The 23726-nt window shown below is 47.4% G+C and overlaps 1 protein-coding gene across 2 annotated transcripts in view; it reads left to right on the forward strand.

The window, feature by feature from the left end:
* Positions 1 to 23726, forward strand: part of ABCF1 (ATP binding cassette subfamily F member 1) — a 370902-nt gene that overhangs the window by 81500 nt on the left and 265676 nt on the right. For both annotated transcript variants that reach the window (XM_086920711.1, XM_086920713.1), the window contains exons 7-10: positions 8389 to 8475; positions 9244 to 9300; positions 9646 to 9720; positions 10530 to 10625. In XM_086920711.1, coding sequence (XP_086776837.1) covers positions 8389 to 8475; positions 9244 to 9300; positions 9646 to 9720; positions 10530 to 10625 — 315 coding nt within the window. The remainder of the gene's footprint in view (positions 1 to 8388; positions 8476 to 9243; positions 9301 to 9645; positions 9721 to 10529; positions 10626 to 23726) is intronic.

Consider the following 23726-nt stretch of genomic DNA (forward strand, 5'->3'; position numbering starts at 1 on the left):
TTCAATAACTGGTTTTCGTTTTACATTTAGATGAACTCTTAGGTCTTGTGAGTGTCAAAATGTTAAGGGCCGATGGTCAATTATCTATGCCGCTAAGCTTCGCTTATTCATGCAAAAGGTAGTTTTATGCTCTCAAAATGATTAATTCGCCTAGAGATCGCCCGCCCGGCCGGACAGCGCAGGCCATGCAGCTCCTTAAAGCCTACCAGTAGGGCACACACGATAACAGCTCATTGTAGCCCTGCCTTCCTAGATAATTTTTGGTCTGAACCCTCTTCTAGCCCTTATGCCAGAAACAGCACAGGCCTCTGTGACACTTTAAAGCCGCGCTGCAAAGGAAGCAAAGGCGGCCCAAAGCGTACAAGATGCTGCAGCTCATTGAAGCCAGAATGCCTAGAGAACATAGCGCTGCTGGACAACGAGTAGCTTGGAGCACATAGGCCATCTGCTGTCTTTGAAGGTCCAGCGGCCTAGTGAGCACCGGCTGCAGCAGCTCCTTGGTCCCTGTGCTGCTCATTGACACCCGTTGCCGCCTTCTAAACTCAGGCCCCGTAGCTCATTGAACCCGCTGCTGCCTAGAGCGCTTCAGGCCGCCGCATCTCATTGAACCCCCTGCTGCCACACAATGAAGGTAGGCTGCTCCAGCTCTTCCACTCCTCCCGAGGCCCTGTGAATAAATGCAGGCCGCGGCAGCACTTTGTAGCAGACACTGCCTGCCTACAGAACACAAGGCGCTTGCTGCAGCGCCTTGAAATCCCCGCTGGCCAAATAGAACTTCTGTAGCTCTTCCGCTCTCGGATGGCTCAACAACACAGCCGGCTAAGACCGGTTCATCCCGCGGTGAGCCGGAGCAAAAGCGCTATGCTATAGCACCTTGAAGCCTGTTGATCGTGGTGCTCCTCCCACTGTATATCTGGATTCTGGGACCAGCCTTCAGTTTTTGGCTCGGAAACAGCCCGAACCTGCACCGCCGGCCGCCCCGCACGGCTATAATTATGCCGGTAATTACAGGGGTCAATTAAACCTTCACTTCTGTTCTTTCATATGATAGGTCTGAGAGCGGAAACTTATCTGGTGGGGGGGGGCTCTGTGTGGGTGTGGGGAGGCTCACAGTGCGTGTGGGGGGGGGGCTCTGTGTGGGTGTGTGTGGGGCTCTGTGTGGGTATGTGTGTGGGGGGCTCTCTGTGGGTGTATGTGTGTGGCATTAGCGAGATATTAAATCTATCTGTTTTCAAAACCAACTCATAAATAAAAATGTTGTCATTTAAAATGCCAATAGCTCTAACTTTTGCAAAGGCGAAACCATTGCATTGTAAATGCTTGTTTATTAGGGTGAGCACTCTAAGTAAATGTTGTAAGCTCAGACTGCATTACTGACGATGGATCCAGTATAAAATGTGTACACACGTTTTAATGATTAGCAATATGAGGCTATATATAATGCTCCCAGAATGCTCTCTGATTGGATGCAAATATTTGCAGAAGCTTGAAAGCAAGATTGATGATTCTATCCTTTCAAAGAGAATTTTCACAAAAAAATTCAAAAACATATTGTAAACAACTGCAAAATGTTAGGTACCATTTCTTTGAAGCATCATTTAGTAAAATGTGTTCGTGTATGCCAGTATTTCCCAAAAACATTCATAATAGAAAATCAGTGTAACGAGTTTCAACAAGATTATGGGAAACATAAAAATAAACAAGCATTGGTAAAGCCTGTGGTTCTTAAATTGTTGGTCAGCATTTTGGTTTGTCAATGTGTTACTTGTTTTGGCATGGTTTTTGTAAAACCTTATTGGTGTGGGAGTTGCTGGGCCCTCACCATTTTAACAAACATTTGCAAAAGCAAAATTGTTTGGTTTCAAAAAGCACACATTGCCACTGTAGTTCCTGGCAGTGAACAAAACAACTGTGTCAATATGCTGTCACTCACAGTGAACTATTACAAGAGACCATGTCCCTGAGCAAAGAAAAAGTACAGAGAAACCATGAGTATAGACCCAATCAGTACTCTATTATTACGCTATCCAGCCGGACACGGGTAATTTAATATTCAATATGTGCAATAAACATAAGAAAGGCTGACACACAAAATCGATACAGTGGGACACAAGCCTGCGTCCTAGAGCTCACATAACATAAAGGAAACCGAGGCTCCGTCAGCGCAAAGTTGTTTGTATAAGGAAATCATGATATAGCAAATGAAAGAAGAGCCACCTTTACACATACTCAATCTTAAATAATGAGGTAGGCACAAGTCGACTGCGTTTCGATCCTCTACAGAAAGATAGAGGATCATCATCAGGACATTATCAATGTGAAGCCTGCAATCATTTGCCTGTGGTGGCTATATAGTAGAGAATTGACATGGGCAAGAGTCAGTACATACACACTAATCATGCTGAAGCTCAAGAAGACTACAAACTATGGCAGTAGTTAATAGTTAGTTCTAAGGCTCAGGTAGGACCGTTTAATGTTTACGCATAATGGGCACGCAATGGGCAATAAAATCAGTGGAGTGAGTATTTTTTTTTAAAAAGGTAGCGAAAGTGGCAGTGAAGTTTAAAATGCCACATCCAATGAGAGTAAGTCCTTGGCGCAAAAATCAAAGATTGGTAAAGGAGTACCTTAATACTACGAAGCGCATTAGAATGGTGAAGTAATATAGTACTATCTAAAATACAGTGGTGAGCGAAATAAGCACAGTGGTGAGAAGGAAAGTAAAGGCCAAAATACCTAGGGTCATCCCGGCCAGGGCGAACTGGCGCTGGGACCGGATGCGCTGGACGCGGATATGAAATCCACACGGAGCAGTCGGGACACAATGGACATGGATGTGAAGGGTGAACAGGTCAAAGGAGGTCTGGGGCGTGTGGTACACTAATAATGGAAGCAGAGGCAAGCTTACCTATTTGGGACGCTGTGTGTGGCAGCTGGTAGTATCGGAAATCAGTTGTAGAGTTAGGCGGGATGGAGCCGCAAGCCGTACGCTGGGTTGGGCGGGTCAGTAATAGAAAACGGTAATACAATTGGGAGTTGTGAGCCGTGAGTGCGGTCTCAGGAATCCAGGGACTCGTATGGAGCAGTTCTAAATGGAAGAGTAAGGGAGCATTTAGGAAGGCCTGGAGGCGGTATGCACTCTTTGTGGGAGGTCTAATAGCTACATGGGGGCACTTACCGATAATCTGCAGCTTACAAAGGTTGGTGCTTCCATTTGCATTCGAGGGAAGTGCAAGATGTGGGCGAGCCACGGGCTAAATAGTGGAAGGAATAATGGTCCAGGGGGTCTTGTGACCTACTAATGAGAGTGCAAAGGCGGTGGCCATCTTAGAGTGGTGAAAAGAGATTAGAGAAGTGGAAATGATTTTGACCTCAAAAGGCACACATTGAAACTGTAGATCCTGGCAGTGAACAAAACAACTGTGTCGATATGCTTATTTTCAAAGAACAGAATGCTGTCACTCACACTGAAGCTAGCTGATAGACCGAGGGAGAGAGACCGCATTTTAATAAACACAAAAAGTCTTGGTTAACGCTAGGCCAAATTACGGGCCCAATTATTAAATAAAGTCTCTAAAGTGCACCCTTGGTATATGTCCTTGCATTAAGTGCAGGTATATGGCTTTAGTGAATTCACACGACTTTACAGAAGTAGGCCAAGCAATAATACTAGAAAATATTTGTGAACTGCATTTTAGCATGAGCAAACACGCATGTGTAGATTTGCTCATGCGGAAATCTGAGTGTTTCCAAGTTCACTTTCCTCCAACCACTTTTTTCCCCAACCCTAGAAGAAGTTTTACATCTGCCATTGCCAGGAGTAAATTTTCAACCTTTCTCAGTATGAAAAAAGTTTAGAGAAGAGTTGATGAAAACCCTTAAAACATGCATGTTAGTAGGTTTGCACAGACTCAAAAGGGCATTCCAACCCTGGAACTATTGCTTACCATTTCCTTCAGCCCCAGTATGTAGATCTGCAGAAATGTGGCAACATAATGGAATTGCTAGTATTCAAGACCTACTGGACAAGTAGGTATTTTATTGAATTCCACACCCCTGAGATTTAAGTGCACGTTGTTTTTGTCCATGATTGTCACTGACCCCTCGTACCCTTATTTGCAGGTCAGGCTAGTTAAACCTTCTGTGTGAGAGTAAATGACAGCAGACAAGTAGTAGGCAGCAGCTTCATAGTAAACAGTAGAAAAGGGAAGAAAGTGCCATTAGCTTCAGAGCAAACTGCAAAAGGAGAAAATGATCACCGCTTCATTGTACAGACGAGGGGTGATATCCGAGCTTCAGAGTAAACTATAGCCAGTAGGGGAATGAGTCGGGCGTCTGGTTGCGACCTCTGGCCAGCACTTCTCTCTAACAGTATTAATACATCTGGATGATATGGGCAAACCTACAGAGATGTAACCTTCTTGCTTCACTGAACTCTGGGGCAGGCAGCAGTGTTAAGCAGGGTTAGACGCTAAAACCAACTCAGCTGTATGAAGGTTGCATAGAATCTATCTAGTACCACATGAAATGGAGATTGTGCAACAAACAAAAAAGAACATCCGGTACAAAACTTTTAAACTACATTTTTAGGTAAGAGTCTCTGAGCTTTGTCCAAAATTACATCAAGATGGTTCAGACTTTAAGGTATGCTACCAGATCAGTGTAACAACAACGCAAATATTCTGTAGGCAATCTTCTCATACACACAAATATTGTCAAAAAGAAACATTTCATGGGAGATTTGGATCATGTTCTGACTTTCACACTGCACAGCATGTTAAATCCATTTGTTTTTCATGGGGCTTGAGCTGTTCTTTATCATCTCCTCTTTAGATGGACAGGTGATGTTGAAACCGCAATAGTTTGATATTTAGCAGATCTTGACCTTGATGCATTTCCTATAAACGATAGCGGGTCCTCTTGTTGTTTATTGCCATTGTGTGTTCCTGGATAAGTTTTGTATACATGATAGCTGTTGCCCTTGTTGTTCATTGCCTTGGTGTGTTCCTTGATGCGTTTCCTGTGAAGGATAGCTGGTGCCCTTGTTGTTCATTGCCTTGGTGTGTTCCTCGACGCGTTTCCTGTGGAGGATAGCTGGTGCCCTTCTTGTTCATTGCCTTGGTGTGTTCCTTGATGCGTATCCTGTGGAGGATAGCTGGTGCCCTTGTTCATTGCCTTGGTGTGTTCCTTGATGCGCTTCCTGTGAAGGATAGCTGGTGCCTTTGTTGTTCATTGCCTTGGTGTGTTCCTTGATGCGTTTCCTGTGAATGATAGCTGGTGCCCTTGTATTCCATTGCCTTGGTGTGTTCCTTGATGCGTTTCCCGTGGAGGATAGCTGGTGCCCTTGTTGTTCATTGCCTTGGTGTGTTGCTTGATGAGTTTCCTGTGAAGGATAGCTGGTGCCCTTGTTGTTCATTGCCTTGGTGTGTTCCTTGATGCGTTTCCTGTGGAGGATAGCTGGTACCCTTGTTGTTCATTGCCTTGGTGTGTTCCTTGATGCGTTTGCCTGTGAAGGATAGCTGTTGCCCTTGTTGTTCATTGCCTTGGTGTGTTCCTTGATGCGTTTCCTGTGAAGGATAGCTGGAGCCCTTGTTGTTCATTGCCTTGGTGTGTTCCTTGATGCGTTTCCTGTGAAGGATAGCTGGTGCCCTTGTTGTTCATTGCCTTGGTGTGTTCTTTAATGCGCTTCCTGTGAAGGATAGCTGGGGTGCCCTTGTTGTTCATTGCCTTGTGTGTTCCTTGATGCGTTTCCTGTGAAGGATAGCTGGTGCCCTTGTTGTTCATTGCCTTGGTGTGTTCCTTGATGCGTTTCCTGTGAAGGATAGCTGGTGCCCTTGTTGTTCATTGCCTTGGTGTGTTCCTTGATGCGTTTCCTGTGAAGGATAGCTGGTGCCCTTGTTTATTGCCTTGGTGTATTCCTTGATGCGTTTCCTGTGAAGGATAACTGGTGCCCTTGTTGTTCATTGCCTTGGTGTGTTCCTTGATGCGTTTCCTGTGAAGGATAGCTGGTGCCCTTGTTGTTCATTGCCTTGGTGTGTTCCTTGATGCGTTTCCTGTGAAGGATAGCTCGTGCCCTTGTTGTTCATTGCCTTGGTGTGTTCCTTGATGCGTTTCCTGTGAAGGATAGCTGATGCCCTTGTTTTCCATTGCCTTGGTGTGTTCCTTGATGCGTTTCCTGTGAAGGATAGCTGGTGCCCTTGTTGTTCATTGCCTTGGTGTGGTCCTTGACGCGTTTCCTGTGTAGGATAGCTGGTGCCCTTGTTGTTCATTGCCTTGGTGTGTTCCTAGATGCGTTTCCTGTGAAGGATAGCTGGTGCCCTTGTTGTTCATTGCCTTGGTGTGTTCTTTGATGCGTTTCCTGTGAAGGATAGCTGGTGCCCTTGTTGTTCATTGCCTTGGTGTGTTCCTTGATGCGCTTCCTGTGGAGGATAGCTGGTGCCCTTGTTGTTCATTGCCTTGGTGTGTTCCTTGATGCGCTTCCTGTGGAGGATAGCTGGTGCCCTTGTTTTCCATTGCCTTGGTGTGTTCCTTGATGCGTTTCCTGTGAAGGATAGCTGGTGCCCTTGTTGTTCATTGCCTTGGTGTGTTCCTTGATGCGTTTCCTGTGAAGGATAGCTGGTGCCCTTGTTGTTCATTGCCTTGGTGTGTTCCTTGATGAGTTTCCTGTGAAGGATAGCTGGTGCCCTTCTTTGTCATTGCCTTGGTGTGTTCCTTGATGCGTATCCTGTGGAGGATAGCTGGTGCCCTTGTTGTTCATTGCCTTGGTGTGTTCCTTGATGCGCTTCCTGTGAAGGATAGCTGGTGCCTTTGTTGTTCATTGCCTTGGTGTGTTCCTTGATGCGTTTCCTGTGAATGATAGCTGGTGCCCTTGTATTCCATTGCCTTGGTGTGTTCCTTGATGCGTTTCCTGTGAAGGATAGCTGGTGCCCTTGTTGTTCATTGCCTTGGTGTGTTCCTTGATGCGTTTCCTGTGGAGGATAGCTGGTGCCCTTGTTGTTCATTGCCTTGGTGTGTTGCTTGATGCGTTTCCTGTGGAGGATAGCTGGTACCCTTGTTGTTCATTGCCTTGGTGTGTTCCTTGATGCGTTTGCCTGTGAAGGATAGCTGGTGCCCTTGTTGTTCATTGCCTTGGTGTGTTCCTTGATGCGTTTCCTGTGAAGGATAGCTGGAGCCCTTGTTGTTCATTGCCTTGGTGTGTTCCTTGATGCGTTTCCTGTGAAGGATATCTGGTGCCCTTGTTGTTCATTGCCTTGGTGTGTTCTTTAATGCGTTTCCTGTGAAGGATAGCTGGAGCCCTTGTTGTTCATTGCCTTGGTGTGTTCCTTGATGCGTTTCCTGTGAAGGATAACTGGTGCCCTTGTTGTTCATTGCCTTGGTGTGTTCTTTAATGCGCTTCCTGTGAAGGATAGCTGGGGTGCCCTTGTTGTTCATTGCCTTGGTGTGTTCCTTGATGCGTTTCCTGTGAAGGATAGCTGGTGCCCTTGTTGTTCATTGCCTTGGTGTGTTCCTTGATGCGTTTCCTGTGAAGGATAGCTGGAGCCCTTGTTGTTCATTGCCTTGGTGTGTTCCTTGATGCGTTTCCTGTGAAGGATAGCTGGTGCCCTTGTTTATTGCCTTGGTGTATTCCTTGATGCGTTTCCTGTGAAGGATAACTGGTGCCCTTGTTGTTCATTGCCTTGGTGTGTTCCTTGATGCGTTTCCTGTGAAGGATAGCTGGTGCCCTTGTTGTTCATTGCCTTGGTGTGTTCCTTGATGCGCTTCCTATGAAGGATAGCTCGTGCCCTTGTTATTCATTGCCTTGATTAATTTCCTGTCAAGATCTGGGTTGAATCCATCATCGTTCTTTAGCTCACTTCGCCGCCCCAGTTCAGACTCAGTTATATGCAAATCAGTCTTGACCCTGTGCCTCGTGGGAACAGCCCCGCCCGAACTGCCGAGCCAGGTCTTCCCTGGAGGGGAAACAAGCTTCATGGCACTGGTTTCGGGCTAACATCACTCATCTGCCAGGCTTCTTACAGTTCTAGGCTCTGATAAAAGGAACATCTTACTGCATCAGACAGTGATCGAGGGGGCTTTCTTGCAGTACCAGTGTGTGGTACTCCTAGAAGTCCCATCTGCCAGTGTCTGGTAGTGTAAGAAGCTCCTTCTGTTGGTGTGTTCCGTGGTGGGAGTTCCCTCTTCAGTGTTTCGAAGTTGCTGTTTTTTAAGTATTTTTAGTCATGAAACATGGCAACGCCATAAAAAATCATCACCCACCAGACGTGCCCTTCCCGAGTGTCTGTGCCCAGCCAGGGTCACGCCCATCGGGTGCTCTCATCTCTCTGGCTGCTGGTTTTATTGGGCACCACTTTTTTATCTTCTCTAAGTGAACTAATCTCCTTTCCACAGGCTTCTGTCTCTGACGATGAGGAAGATCTGGGCAAGAAACTGAACAAGAAGAACAAGAAGCCGGAGAAGCCCAATGTGACTCTCAAGGTGAGAGAGATTCACTGGTGCTGGCCAAGTTCAGGCGCGGCCGCCTAAGCCTGCCCCCTGCGCGGCCAGTCTACGCCACCCCCCGCATGACAGGTCTGCCTGCCCCCTTACATTTTTTTTTTTTAACAACTCTTTTTATTGATTGACTGCACATCAACGTAGCACTCCGTGCCCCGGAGGAACTACAATGGATACAACATATCATAATCAGCGATCTAAATAGCATTTCAGAACATAACCCCGAACCCCCCACTCACCCAACCCCCCCTCTGATGCCCCTACCAACCCGGACCCCCCCCCCCCCCCCCACCCCCCCAGCACAATGTCTCCTTACATCTGTAGAAAGGTTCGCAAATACACATCAGTGTGTACAATATGCCCCGGCCCCCTTCACATCAGTCCCTCTGTGTCCCTTATCTGCACAGGTGGTTCCAGGCATAGTCCCCTGTAGTCCGCTCATCGTTTCCAAATTTTGTAGTGTTTCTTAGGACAGCCCCTGGCTTCGAAGATTGGCCGCTCTAACCCCATACAAAAATCAAGGCCCTTTTTCATTCTACTACCTTGGGAGCCCGGGGGTCTTTTCAAGCCTGTGCCACATCTATTTTCCCCCTTACATTATTGGGGTACGGGTTTTTGTTTCTACTTGCGTATAAACATAAACCCGTACCTCTATAATTTGCTTGGTGCTGGAGGTTGTGCTTTTATATACAATTGGGTTTCACCCTCGGGTATCTCGTATGACGTGTGTATCTGCTTTTACTCTGATAGGATTCTACTGAGGAGAAAACAAAAGTCAAGAAGAATGATTCTGGCAAAGGCAAGAAGGTGAGCGCATCTGGTCATTGACCTTAGATGGGAGAAACGTCAACCTCCCTGTTGCGGTGTGCTCTATATCTGAACATGGGTGGAAGGCTCAAATGCAGAAAGCTTGGCAAATGGGTTAATTCCAAAAGAACAAGTACGTACGATACTTGCAGAAGGTAAATCGAGCAACGAAGTGCTGTACAAACGTCGGAGATGGAAGAAGGGACATAGGTGAAGTCACTCATTCAGTGTCTAGCATGATACTTCAAGAGCTGATGGACCTTGTGCTAAATTTGACATGCACAATCCAGCATTTTATCAGTGTCACTCCAGCTACCATTAACATGCTGTACTTTCTCCTCACAGGGCGGGAAGACCGTTTCAATCTCTGATGAATGCTCGAGTGAAGAAGAGATGCCCAAAGAGAAGAACAAAGGCAAGGTGAGTGCCATCTTCTTTCCCTCTCTGTGAACCGAAAACCCTTTTGCTTGCTTGCAGGAAGCTTAGGGTGTGTGAGATGTTTTGTTCCACAGCTTCTTTGTTTCCACACATACCAGAATCTGTTTAAGTTTCATGATAATGTCCGTCTAAGCTGCCATTAAAAAGCTTAATTTGTGGAAAAGTTATATTTGGGCTTTCTTAATATTGATCAATGACCGAACTTTTACAAACTGTCCACTGCCTGTCCCTGTTGGACAGCAATTCGAAGTGCTGTGCCCAGGTTTGTTGTATTGCTCCTGAGCCTGGAACTCCTAGCATATTGGCTTTGGCTCAGATGCTAGAGGTCTACCCCCTACAGCCTATTTCTTCTGCGGCTGTATGCGTTGAGAGAAATGCTGAGGTGCGGGAGCTGGGGAGGGGATAAAGCTGAAGTGAGAGGGGCCCTTTATCGATGTCAGTAAGGCCAGTGTTAGGGCCTTGGCGTTGAGAGGAACACTGAGGAGAGGGGCCTTGGCAGTGCTTTGTACATGGGACGAGAGGGCTCCTCAGTCTTGAGTAGTGAAAAGGTGAGCACCCTTGTCTGTGGGAGGATACTGCTTGGGCAGTGCAGGTACGCACCAGAGCATCTCCGGGTGAAGACCTTTGATGTTGCAGCAGTATCACTGCATTGGAATGCTGAGCATTGCTCCAGACCGAGCATGGACCGTTTGTAGTAGAAGCCCAGAATTAGGTGGGCTTGCAGGCCACTTGCTGCGCTCCCTTTTCTGCATCTCTTGCATGCCTCTCATTTGGCTCTCTCTCGATTTCAGAAAGCTGCTAACAAGACTGTGACGAAGCCGCTGCCTCCTCAAGGCTCTGATGACGAGAAAGAAGTAAAGAAGGCCAAAGGCAAGAAGACTAAAGAGGTAGATCAGAAAGGAGGCTGAAGCAGCACCGGAGTATTTCTGAGACCGAGGGGGGTCGAGGTGCAGTCTAAAAGATCTCAGATGGATGACTTTGAGTACTGTTTGAAAATTCTGCTGAGAGCTGCGTTTTGTAAAGGAGAGAGAGTACAGTGCAGCAGGGAGAGTGGTGAATACAGTATAATGAGAGCTCTAAGGCCAGTAAGGTGACTCTCTTGGCACTGGCAGAGCAGGCCTGTGCTGCGGAATCTTGCGTTGGGCACTGAAAACACACCGGCCTGTTTTTCCAACGAGTGTGACCATTAGAAAGTTTTTTTATTTTTTTATTTTTTTATTTTAGCGATTTCTACAGTGCCTGGTGACCCAAGGGTATCCCCGCGCTATGTAACTTGAACCTATTGAGACGGGAGGTAGTTGAAGGGTGTTACTTGGGAAACAAATGGGTCTTAAGTTTTTTGCGGAACGCCAGGAAGTTGGATTCCAATCTGAGGGCCAGGGGGAGTGCGTTCCAGCCTTTGGCCGCCTGAACGGAGAATTGACGGCCTCCCGTGCGGATTTTTTTGAATCTGGGAATGTGGACTCGATTCTCATTTTGCGATCGTAGCACTCTGGTTGCTGTATGGGGTGTAATCATGTTGCTGAGGATCGCTGGGCCGGAACCGTTGTAGAGCTTGTGTGTAATACACATTGCTTTAAAGTGCACCCTTTGGCGAACAGGGAGCCAGTGTAGGGTTTTAAGGGCTGGCTTGGCAGATGTTCTGGAGGGGGTGTTGGTGATCATGCGTGCTGCCGCATTCTGTGTCCGCTGGAGTTTCGAGATGGTAGCCTCGGGGGCTCCCAGATATACTAGATTGCTGTAGTCTAAGCGGGACAGCACTAGGCCCTGGATAAGGAGCTTTCTGGACATAGGAGGGAGTAGGGGCAGGATTTTACGAGTCTTACGCATGAGCCCAAAACATGTGCCCGAGGTTTTGGTAGCCTGGGTCTTCATCGTGAGTTGTGGCTCTAGCCACACCCCAAGTGTTTTGATTTCAGATTTGGGGGGGGGGATTTCACCGAACACATCGGGCCATATCGTGGGAGGGATAGTTGTCCATTGCTTACCGAGTAACATTACCTCTGTCTTTGTCCCATTCAATTTCAAAGAAGATTCGTTCATCCAATTGTGGATGTTTATGAGGCAGTTAGTCAGGTTTTCAGGATGGTCAATCAGCTGGGACAGGGAGACGACTAGTTGGGTGTCATCGGCGTAACTCACCATTTTGATGTTAAATGGTGTTACCACGTCCTCGAGGGGGGCCATATAGACATTAAAAAGCGTGGGGCTTAGGGAAGAGCCCTGGGGGACGCCGCTAGTGAGTGGGAGGGTGGATGAGTGGTGACTGTCATCCCAGACTTGAAAGGTGCGTCCTGTAAGATAGGATTCGATCCATCCGATAGCTGTCCCGGTAAGTCCTGCCTTCGCCAGTCTGCTCAGAAGGACACGGTGGTTGACCGTATCGAAGGCTGCACTTAGATCCAGGAGGATCACTGCCACTGATCCTCCTGAATCTAGTAAGCCCCTTGCCTCTTCAATCACCGCAAGCAGTGCGGTGTCCGTTCCGTGGCCTGGGCGAAATCCGGTCTGGGATTGTCTGAGCAGTTTGTTTGTTTCCAGGAACTGAGATAATTGGATATTTACCAATTTCTCGGTGACTTTACTAATGCCAGGGAGTAGGGATATTGGCCTATAGTTGGTCAGGTCTGCTGGATCCAGCTGGGGTTTTTTTATGAGTGCTTTGACCACCGCACTCTTCCAGCTGTCGGGGACGATGCCATGGGAAAACGAACAGTTGATGAGGTCCGTAATGGTAGGAACTATTACTGGGGCTACTGTCTTAAGGAACCTGATAGGGGCTGGGTCCAGGGGCGATCCACTTTTCATTTTTACAAGGGTTCGCTCAACCTCTGCAGGGGTGACAGGTCGAAAAGTCTTAAGCGAAGGACGACAGATGCTTTCAGACATTTTGGGGACAGGACTGCTTTCCGTAAGGCTGGGAAGGCTGGAGGGAGGGAGGGAGGCCAGGATACGGGTAATTTTCTCGTTGAAAAAAATGGCTAACTCGTTACTTCTGTCAACTTTGGGCGTGTTAGAGGAGGAGGTGGTGGGGACCTTGGTCAGCTCTTTGACGATTAAAAAAGATTCTCGGGCTGAATTGGATGCTTCTTGTATACGAGTGGTATAGTAGGAAGCTTTGGCTGATTTGATAGCCTCTTTGTAAATTTTGACCGCAGCCTGGTAGTCTTCTTTGTTGGCATGTTGCCAGGTCTTTCTCCAAAGACGTTCGGCCTTTTTGCAGTTTTTGCGGAGTGCTCTTAGCTCTGTGGAATACCATGGAGCTGAGCCACGTTTGCCGTTTTTATTTTCCCTATTTCTGAGTGGAAGTATGAGGTCTAGGGAGGCGGTAATCCAATCTCTGAATCTTTTGTCTGCTGTATTTGGGTCTTCTGCCTGGGCAGGGATGTTTTTTTCCAGGGTCTGAGTCCATTCGTCCGTGGAGAGTCTGGGCCAGGTCCTATCCTTGCTAAAAGTGGGGGGTGTGCGGTTTTTCTTGGAGGTTACAGGTAATTGGAAGGAGACCATAAAGTGGTCTGTCCAGGGGAGGGGCAAGGCCTCTTTGGCTGACATAGTAGGTGAGTTTGTAAGTACGGGGTCTAAGAGGTGGCCCTTGTTGTGGGTGGCTCCGGAGTTTAGTAACCGGATGTCAAGAGCCGCTAGATCTTGAATCAAATCGAGGGCTACCGCGTTGGCCGGGTCTTCAAGGTGGATGTTCAAGTCTCCGACTATCATGTAGTTAGAGAAGGAGTGGGCTTGGGTTGTAATTAGGTCCAGAAGCGAACAGATGAAGGGACCCGGAGTGCCGGGAGGGCGATAAATGAGGAGTCCTGTAAGGGAGGTGGTTGGGTTGAGTGTGACAGAAAAATGCAGGCTTTCTGCGTCGGTAATCTGGGCGTCATAGGTTTTGAAGTGGAGGTGTTCTCGATGGATAATGGCTATCCCTCCTCCTCTACCTAGAGGACGGGGTAAGGACTGAATACAATAGCCCTGTGGGGTTGCTAAGACCATGTCAGATTGAGAATGAGGGCCGAGCCACGTTTCCGTGAGGAAAAATATATCAATTTCATGGTCCTCTATGAGGTCGGCAATCTGAGTCGCGTGTTTGGGAAGAGAGCGGCAGTTCAGAGAGGCTAGGTTGAGGGTGGCAGGCTTGCTGGGTCTCGCGGGTAGCGTAAGCTGCGTTGGTTTGCATGAGGGGCAGCTAATGAAGGGTCCCTTGGGATTATGGATGTAATCACAGGACTGCGGAGGAGGTCTGAGGCTCAAAAGGTCTCTGCGGGAGTACCGTATGATTGAGAGGAGGGAATCAGGCAGGGGTTCTGGCCCTAGGCCCGGTCGTGCGCGGACGGGCGCAGACGGGCTTGCCTTAGGCGCGCCTTCGGCGCGCAAACGGCGCTCCCGCTGCGCTCGTCCGCTGCGCTGGGGAGGTCGGCACATTTGTGCTGGTTGTAGAGGGCGTGGCCTCGCAGGGGGCGTGGCTACACCTTTGCCGCGCTAGCGGTGAGGGCGTTTGCTCGAGTCTGAGGTCTGGTGGCGCTAGGAATCGGCGCTTTGGCACAGGTAAGCCTGGCTGGCTTTTGTGGGTTAAAATTAGTGCAAGTGCTAATAAATTTTAAAAACAGAGCGAATAGTTACAAAATACCTCCGGCTTTCCGCCTCAGAGGAGTTCAGGTTAGTGAGGAATCGTTGCGCTGTCAAGCGTTTATATACTCGAAGTGATTGGTGGGCGTGGCCTCACAGGGGGCGTGGCTACACCTTTGCCGCGCTAGCGGTGAGGGCGTTTGCTCGAGTCTGAGGTCTGGTGGCGCTAGGAATCGGCGCTTTGGCACAGGTAAGCCTGGCTGGCTTTTGTGGGTTAAAATTAGTGCAAGTGCTAATAAATTTTAAAAACAGAGCGAATAGTTACAAAATACCTCCGGCTTTCCGCCTCAGAGGAGTTCAGGTTAGTGAGGAATCGTTGCGCTGTCAAGCGTTTATACACTCGAAGTGATTGGTGGGCGTGGCCTCGCAGGGGGCGTGGCTACACCTTTGCCGCGCTAGCGGTGAGGGCGTTTGCTCGAGTCTGAGGTCTGGTGGCGCTAGGAATCGGCGCTTTGGCACAGGTCAGCCTGGCGGGCTTTTGTGGGTTAAAATTAGTGCAAGTGCTAATACATTTTAAACAGAGCGAATAGTTACAAAATACCTCCGGCTTTCCGCCTCAGAGGAGTTCAGGTTAGTGAGGAATCGTTGCGCTGTCAAGCGTTTATATACTCGAAGTGATTGGTGGGCGTGGCCTCGCAGGGGGCGTGGCTACACCTTTGCCGCGCTAGCGGTGAGGGCGTTTGCTCGAGTCTGAGGTCTGGTGGCGCTAGGAATCGGCGCTTTGGCACAGGTAAGCCTGGCTGGCTTTTGTGGGTTAAAATTAGTGCAAGTGCTAATAAATTTTAAAAACAGAGCGAATAGTTACAAAATACCTCCGGCTTTCCGCCTCAGAGGAGTTCAGGTTAGTGAGGAATCGTTGCGCTGTCAAGCGTTTATATACTCGAAGTGATTGAACCAACTTTTAAAAATGTGCAATTTTGTTTTGAAAAAATCTTCTGTTTCATGCGATTTCTCTTAGGACATTTCTTTAGGAAAGCACTGGAAACAGAAGCATTCTCAAAGAGAGTTGCAGGATCGTAGGGGTTACGTGGTGATGCGCTGGTGTGGCAGGAGTGTCTGCACTTGGTGCGAGTCCAGGACTGAGTTTGTAGGTTGGCTGAGCTGCAAGCTGTGAAAGTAGCTCAGGTGGTTGGGAGGGGTCATAGAATCGGATGTTTTCTTGCCCTTTAGAAAGAGCGAAGGTAGCACAATGATGTGGGTATAAATCAGTCAGTAATCTCATTACTATGGCCATGTACAGAGGTCTTTGTATGCCCATGTGTTAAGATCTTTGCTGCCTTACAGTGGCCATATGCCACGTCGTAAAACAGAGGTCAGTCTTCACATCCTGCTGGAATTTTTAAAATCTCCTTGCAGTCTCCGATGCTTTGGGAAGGACGCTTAATGTTTATTTATTTATTTATTTTTTATTTAAAGAGTTTTATATAGCGCAAACAAGATCTTCACAGATATCAGAGCGCTTTACATAGACGGGTACATGAGGGAGCAAAGTCAAACAGGCAAATCAAGCTTTACATAGAAGGGTGCAAGGGGGAGCATATTCAAACGAGTAACTCAATAAATCACAGTATAATAGTACTACTAAGTGACAAAGCCACTCATGTGGATGATAAAACAACTCATACAAATAAGTCAAGGGTCAAACATGTAATACAGAACGGTGCAAGGTGTTAATAGGGTTCGAGATAGTAGTTCAAGTGTATTTAGCCATGAGGATAGCTTTTACTTCTTTTTTAAAGAGTGTAGTGGAGGAGATCAGCCTGGTTTCGGGAGGGAGTGAGTTCCAGATCCTAGGCGCCATTCCTGAGAAGGAGCGCTTGTATGTTTTTTCCTTCCGGAATCTTCGAGGTTTCAGCAGGAGATTGTTTGTGCCTCTCGTGTTTCTAATTCCCCCAGAGATTGTCAACTTCTGAGCGAGGTAGCCGGGTGAGTTTAGGTGTACCGCCTTGTGTGTCATGCAGGCGATTTTCAGCTGTATTCTGCCTTCAAAAGGCAGCCAATTCAGGGATTTCAGGTCAGGGGTAATGTGGGAGTACTTTTTTGACCCAGTGATGAGTCTCGCTGCAGCATTTAGAGAAGCTTTTAGTGGTGCGGTTGTAGTTAGGGGGAGTCCGCAGAGGGCGGTGCTGCCGTATTCAATTCGTGGGATGACTAGTGCTTGTACTGCAGTTTGGAAGTCTTTGGCCGGGAGGTAGGGTTTGAGTTTCCTCAGAGTATTGATCTGGAAGTTCGCTCCCTTTGTTGCCTTGCTGATATATTGCTGCATGTTGAGATTAGTGTCGAGTGTTATGCCTAAAGATTTTGCTGAGTCCACGATGGTGGGTTGGACATTGAGTGCGGTTAGGAGTTTAAGCCAATGTTGGGTGGTTGATATCTTAGCTGGAGGTGAGATCAGAAGGAACTCTGTTTTCAGGGCATTGAGTTTGAGGTGATTATCGGCAAGCCAGGATTGGGTGCAACTGATCGTTGAGTTCAGGAGCAGGATGTCATTAGGTGATTGTAACTTGAGGTAAAGTTGGGTGTCATCAGCGTACATGTGAAAGCGTACATTGGATGCTTGTAGCAAGGTGGTGAGAGGTTCCATGACTAGGTTGAACAAAGTTGGGGATAGAGAAGATCCTTGGGGGACGCCTAGCGTTACAGGTATTGGCGAGGACATCTGGTTGTTGCTCTTGAATTTTTGCGACCTGTTGTGAAGAAAGGAAGTGAACCACTTGAGGACAGTTCCAGATAGGCCCATTCTTGTGTTTAGTAGTTCTAGTAGATTCTCATGTTTGACGGTGTCGAATGCTGAGGAGAGATCAAGAAGGATGAGGAGGCAGGTGTCGTTTTGGTCTAGCATTTGAAGTGCGTCGTCAATTATGTGAGTCATAGCAGTTTCTGTGCTGTGTCCTGCTCGGAAGCCTGACTGGTGAGGGTTGAGGAGATCGAATTGCTCAATGTGTTTAGACAATTGTAGTTGTGCGCATTTTTCCAGCAGTTTGGCGAGAGTGGGGATATTGGTGATGGGACGGTAATTGTTGAGATCCGAGGGGTCGGCTGTAGGTTTCTTTAGTAGAGGTGTGACCTGGCCAACTTTGAGGGAGTCAGGTATGCTGCCTTGTTGGAGAGAGCTGTTGATAATTTTAGTCCAGAGAGGGAGAAGAAAAGGGGTAAAGTCTTTTACTGCGGAGGCAGGGAGGGGGTCCGTGAGGTGATTGGATGGTTTCAGGGTGCTGAGCAGTTTGCCAATTTCTTCTTCCGAGTATATGCTGAAGGTTGACCATGTAGCATTGTTTTTTGGTTCAGTGGGTGCTAGGCATTGGGGTTTGGAGTAGAGGCTCGCGTCAATGAGGAGATCGCTTTTTATTTTGTCGGTTTTTTGGATAAAGAAAGCAGCGAAGTCTTCACAGGAGGGTGCCTCACGCCCAGTGTTTAGTGGTTGCGGTTGCTCCTTTGATTGTGACTTGATTAGCTCGAACAGTTTTCTCGGGCGGTTTTTTGCTTGGTCGAGTTGGAGGCTGAAGAAGTCCGATTTTGAGCGTTTTATTTTCCTGAAGTAGGCGTTTCTCTTTTTCTTCAGATCTTTTAGGTGCATTGCAGAGGGGGCTGATCTCCAGGTCCGTTCTGCCATTCGCATGTCTCGTCTATCTTCGTTGAGACTCCCGTCGTACCATGGTTTGGAGATTTTAGTAGAGACTCTTTTTAGCTGCATAGGTGCGACCTCATTAATTATAGAGGTCATAGCGTTGATATAGTGGTCAGTCAGAGTTTGGACGTCCGTGGTGCCTATAGGTGGGAGTAGGAGATTGCAACTGTTAGGGGGCAAAGAGCCTGGTTTGAGTTTTTTCAAGTCTCTTTTCCAGACTTTGGGCTTGGAGAGTTGAGCCGGGATGACTTTGACTTTTTCATTGATAAAGAATGTGATAATATAATGATCTGACCAGTCACAGGGTTGGATGGATTTGAGTTGGATAGATTCCTCTTTGGAGATGATCAGGTCGAGGGTAGAGCCTTTCTTGTGGGTTGGGCTGTTGCATATTTGGGTGAGGTTAAGGGCAGCGAGGAAATTTTTAAGACCATTTACCACCGCGTCGTTGCGGTCATTCCAGTGGAGGTTAAAGTCACCAAGGTATATTTGGGTGAGCTGCCGTCCGGAATTGGTTGAGATCATATCCATGATTTCTTGGGAAAAGGTGAGATTGTCCCTGGGTGGGTGGTAGATGCTGTGAAGAGAGCATATCGGTTTGCCCTCACTAATGATGTCGAGGCAGATGTATTCCCAGGATGTTGGGGATGGTAGGGATGTGGAATTGACTTTCTGAACAGAGAGGTTGTCCCTGTAGATGCATGCGATTCCACCACCTATTTGGCCTTTTCTGTCGAGCCTGATAATGTGATAGTTGGGAGGGACCAGAATGTCCATTATGGGTGTCGAGGATTCAGTTAGCCACGTTTCAGTCAGGACGATTAGATCAAGGTCCTGTGATAAGAGTAGTTCAGCAATGGCGGCGGAATGTTTCGTGGCCGATCTGCAGTTGAGAAGAGTGCATTTGAGGCTGGGTGTGTAGAGGGTGTTAGATGGTTCTAAGGAGAGAGGGATTTTTCTAAGGTTATTGGGGATAGAGGATCTGCTGTTTAGTGTAGGTGGTCTAAGGGGATTTGGGTGTATTGTGGGAATGTTGCGGTGTGGTGTGGTTGAGTGAGGTTCGGGTGTTGGGCTTCAAGGCAACTGGCTGGATGGATTATCAGTTTGTTTAGATAGTGTGACCTGATACGTGGGTGAGTGCTGATGCTGAAAGACCTTAGAATTATTTCCTGGAGTGCCGCATATCCTTCATACATCGAAAGCTTGAGTAAGGTTTTCTAAACTGGTCTGCTGGTGTCCCTTCGTTGCTGACTGAAATGTGCCCACAACTCGCATACAAAAGAAAGTTGTACTGCTTAAGTCCGTGACTCCCATGAGACTATTCCCTCAGACCCTAAAGTAAGAACCATTAAGCACCTAACAAATCTCACTTTCAGAGAAGGCAAAGGTTTAGAATTTCTTGTACTCCACTGGCAAGTCCCCGAGTTACCTTTACAGCTGTAGGATCAAAAGAGCTGGTGATCAAAAGTAATCTCATAATCCATCAGAAAAAAACGGTTTCAGGAGTTTTGTCCAGCAAATGACACTGGTGCCGCTGTACAACATGGCTTAAATCATTGACAGGTGTTCTTTTTCTTCTTCATTTGGGTGTCCACTAGTAGGCAAGTCTCTCTCCACGCCTGCAACTCACCCCGAAGCTCCTGCGCTCGATTGCCATCTTAAGATTCTTTCTGCCGTTGGGGTCTGTAGCCAAGGTCCATAACTCCTGGTCAAGAGCACCAAAGGTTTTGCGGACGGTGCTAAAAAAAGCATCAAAAGAACACCATTGTGACCCGCTTCTCCACGGAGAGCCAGTCTAGGTATCGTAGGTGTTGGGTCATGTGTTCATGGCGTGGAGTCCCGTGGATGAGTCTGGCTGCAGACTTCTGGATGGTTTGGAGTCTGTGTAGAAGGGTTCTGTTGACTCCGTCTTATAGGGCGTTGCCGTAGGCAAGTCTGCTAGTTATGAGTGGGTGGGTGACGGTCCTTCTGCAGTTGGGGGAGATCCATTTGATGCTCTTGAAGATAATTGAAGGGACCATTGTTGACCAAGGAGATTAGGAGTCAGACGTCAAACATACAACACAGATAGTGTACCTTCCCCTGTGTCCTCCCCATGTAAGAAATCTGAAAAAAGGACAAGACTCTAGTGGTACCTACCGAGACCCTCTGGTCGTAATCACAAAGAACATCCTCGATGCGGACACAGAAGTTACTCGAAGGCAGAGTAAAAAGAACACCATTGACCTAGGATAAAGGACACCACTGAGGGCACACCTTCTCAACCAGACTCGCTGCTGAAAAGCAGGTACAGCTGGGCAAAGGACTAGGAGCTGAAGAAGGCCCTAGAGACCTCAAAAAGGAGGGTAGAACGGATGCTCAATCCCGAAAAATAGAGCTCGACATAGAAAAGAAAGCGAACAAGCTATAAGCCAGAATCGTGCTTCTACAGAGAAAAACAACTTTGATGGATTCCTTAAGGAATTTCTAATTCCACAAAAACCAATGAGTGAGAAATAATGAACAGCAGCAGCAAAAGCTTGAACCCCCTGTAATGCTGGAAGGAGGATGAGGCACAGGAGAAGTTTTACAAGGATCTTTGTTGCCGACACAACACAGTAGCTAGACACAGACTCCCCAGAGGAAGGATGCCATTCCTATCCCTCTATGCCTTCACCACTAGAGGGCCTCTCAATGTATAATGGTCTAATAAAGAGAGCAGCTCCTATAGAGTCAAGCTACAGGCAGAAGCACGTCTCTTACTAGAGACATTACTACCAGCACAGAGAGATAATGTTTCTACGCATCCTACCCAGCATCCTCTAAGCTGGTAAGAGTAAACAAAAAGTATAAACCATCCAACCAAGACCCAATGTACATTGATTCTAGTACACCAGCAGACTCTGTTTCCAGAGCCAGGAAAAAGTCAAATCCTTGCTCTTCCGCAGGACAAGGAGAGAAAATGATTTGACACAGAGGCAAATAATATAGGGAGATCTCTGGTGACACAGTGGAGGACTGCAAATTGAAACGATCTCCTAAACCGCTACAGACACCAACAGTGGAAGGAAATGGAACTGATGCAGCACCTCCCAGGTCATGGCAAGAAAAGGGCCATGAGGTCCTACCGGAGGGCAAAACCATAGCAAGCACATGCCTCCGATCTGCTCATGAAGCTCCAGAAACCACAAGCAGACAGGTGTGCGCAGGCCCCATGCTCAGTAGGCAACATGCTCTTGACAGGAGTTAGCTTGTTCGGGCCGGCTGTGGACGAGTAGCTCCAACAAGTGGCGAACAGGGACACAGCCAAAGCTATGTCCGTCTTGCAGTTCAAGGTACCCAGTTACTGGGCTCACTAGGAGGCCAAGTGACTTGGACCCTTCCACACTTTGCCAGCAAAATGCAAACAATGCAAATCGCCATGGGCCACAGGTCTGGCACATTAGGGCAGTTTAAATAGTAGTAAAGATATCCTTTTCAAGGGAGAACAAGAGGCAGGAGTTCGATCCCCAGAGTCAACATTGACCTCAAAATGAATGTGCACAAAGGGGTCCCACAACAACTAACATCGACTGGGCGCAAACGAAGAGGTTTCCTACATGAGTGGATAAAGATCTCCTCGGAGAAATACATAATTTAATAGAATACGTTTTTGCATAGAATTGGGACACAAAACACAAATCGTACAAAGGAACAGAACTCGAGCTCCTACAGCAAAAGTAGAGGAACTGCTACAAAAGCAGACTTTACAGGGAGTCCCACCTATGGAATGCGTCAAAAGGACGTACGCCTTTTTGTTTCTTGACCCCAAGGCAAAACCAAAACCTGAGGCTAATCCGTGATCTGAGACTCCTCAACAAATATGTAAAGACCCGAAAGTTCAGAATGACCACGCTCCAAGAGGTGGTACCCATACTAGCATAAGGGCACTACAAGGCAACCATGGAGGTCAATGATTCCTATTGTCATATAGCGATGAACAATCACAGGAAATCTCAGGTTTGTGGTAAACAACCCGCATTATTAGTTCAAAGTATTATCCTCGTTTTAAAGTCTGCATCAAGGCTGTTTATAAAATGCCTTACACTGGTGGCATTTTACTTAAGAAGGGGGAAACCCCTACCTAGAGAACTGAATGTGAAAAGTGAGCACTATACATATGTGCAGGGACAGCAGAAGGAAGTAATACAAACCTTTTAAAGGGCTGGGCTTTGTGCTAAATATGGGGAAATCATCCACAAACCCTAAGAAACCGAAGAGTTTCCTCGGGTCAGTCTTCGGCTCTAAAAATGCCAGAGCTTTTCCAGTACAGCAGAGGATAACTGTACCAACAGCTCACCTCTACCAGAAAGTACAGTCTCCGAGAGTGAGAATAGGGACACCGGATAAACAAATTCAAGACACCTGGCTTATGATCCCGATATTTCAGCCTCTGACGTGGCTCTCTGTAGGAGTAGCGGTGAAGCTTCTTGGCCTTGATAGTTCAGCTTCTGTTGTTGGTCGCTGTAGGAGCAGCATTGCGGTTTCTTGTCCTTGCATCCTGCATTATGCTTGTGGAATACACCATATACAGACTCTGCAGTGGGATCGGTAGTTACAGTGGACTTCCCATCAAGAAAACCGGTCTCACTCCTTCCAGGTTTCGAAGGAGAATGCGAAAGACCTGCAATGGTGGCAGCGCAACCACGAATGGACCGCTATAAACCACTCTTGACTCACTAAATCTTGTATAGAATCCATTTACCAACAGTAGTGCACTTACTGACCCTTCTCAACAGATGTGTATTATGGTGCCCCGGTTCTCTGACCATTTTTGGGATCCTTTTGCTGTGTAATCCACTCTATCCTCGTCGGTATTGTTTCAAATGTGTTTTCCTCCCTTGCGTATTAAAATTCAGAAGAATCCATTCGTCGGGTTGGAATGTTCCGATCTCGGCTTCTGACCTCTCTTGTTTAGGCGACCTTACTCTTATTCGACTCCATTGATGATACTCTGCTGATGGAACTAACTCAGTTGTATTCTGCCCCCAGTGCCATTCTAAGTACCCACGGAACGACCTTCATGAGGTCTGCAATCTGTACTTATCCAGTATTATGGGTATCTTTCATAGATTCACATGCCTGAATCATTCCCCGTCGTCGGGGTGGGAGTCACCGGTATATAACAGTAATGTCATATAGACATATACATACTAATAGGCCAGAGGCCTCACATTAGTAACCTATCCAAGTCCTTTTGTAAAAAAAGGACCAAACTGTGGCCAGGAGCCAATCGGCTACTACCACCCTCTAGAACCTTCCTGGAAGGAGCCCTAGTCCCTCAGATTTTCTACCGCACGTCGTGCTAAGGGAGTCTCCACTGAGCTCTGCTCAGTTATCTGGTATTTTTGGATTTATTCCATATTTTTCCCTTCAAAATTACTCTTGTGGAGGAGTGCTAGAGCAGCTAGGTCTACCACTACTAAAAAAGGGCTCTTTAGACCCTGTGCCTCGTGTAGTAAGCTGAGACTGCATGTGGATGACAAACATGAAGACTGCCTCTACTGTCTCTATCCTGAACATTCTGCCAAGGATTGTAAGATCTGCCGCACTTTCTCTGTCAAGACTTTAAAAGACAGAGAAGGTCGCCTGCTTCTGTGGCTTCAGAGACTAAAGGATAAGGATCAAGCAGTCTCCTCAGGTGAGAGCGAGTGTTCCTTCAGGAGCTCACACTCCTCTGCCACAAGGCCAAGACAGACATCTCCAGGTCAGTCTGATG

Source organism: Lissotriton vulgaris, chromosome 5 (assembly GCF_964263255.1).
Source record: "Lissotriton vulgaris chromosome 5, aLisVul1.2, whole genome shotgun sequence".
NCBI classification, from domain to species: domain Eukaryota; kingdom Metazoa; phylum Chordata; class Amphibia; order Caudata; family Salamandridae; genus Lissotriton; species Lissotriton vulgaris.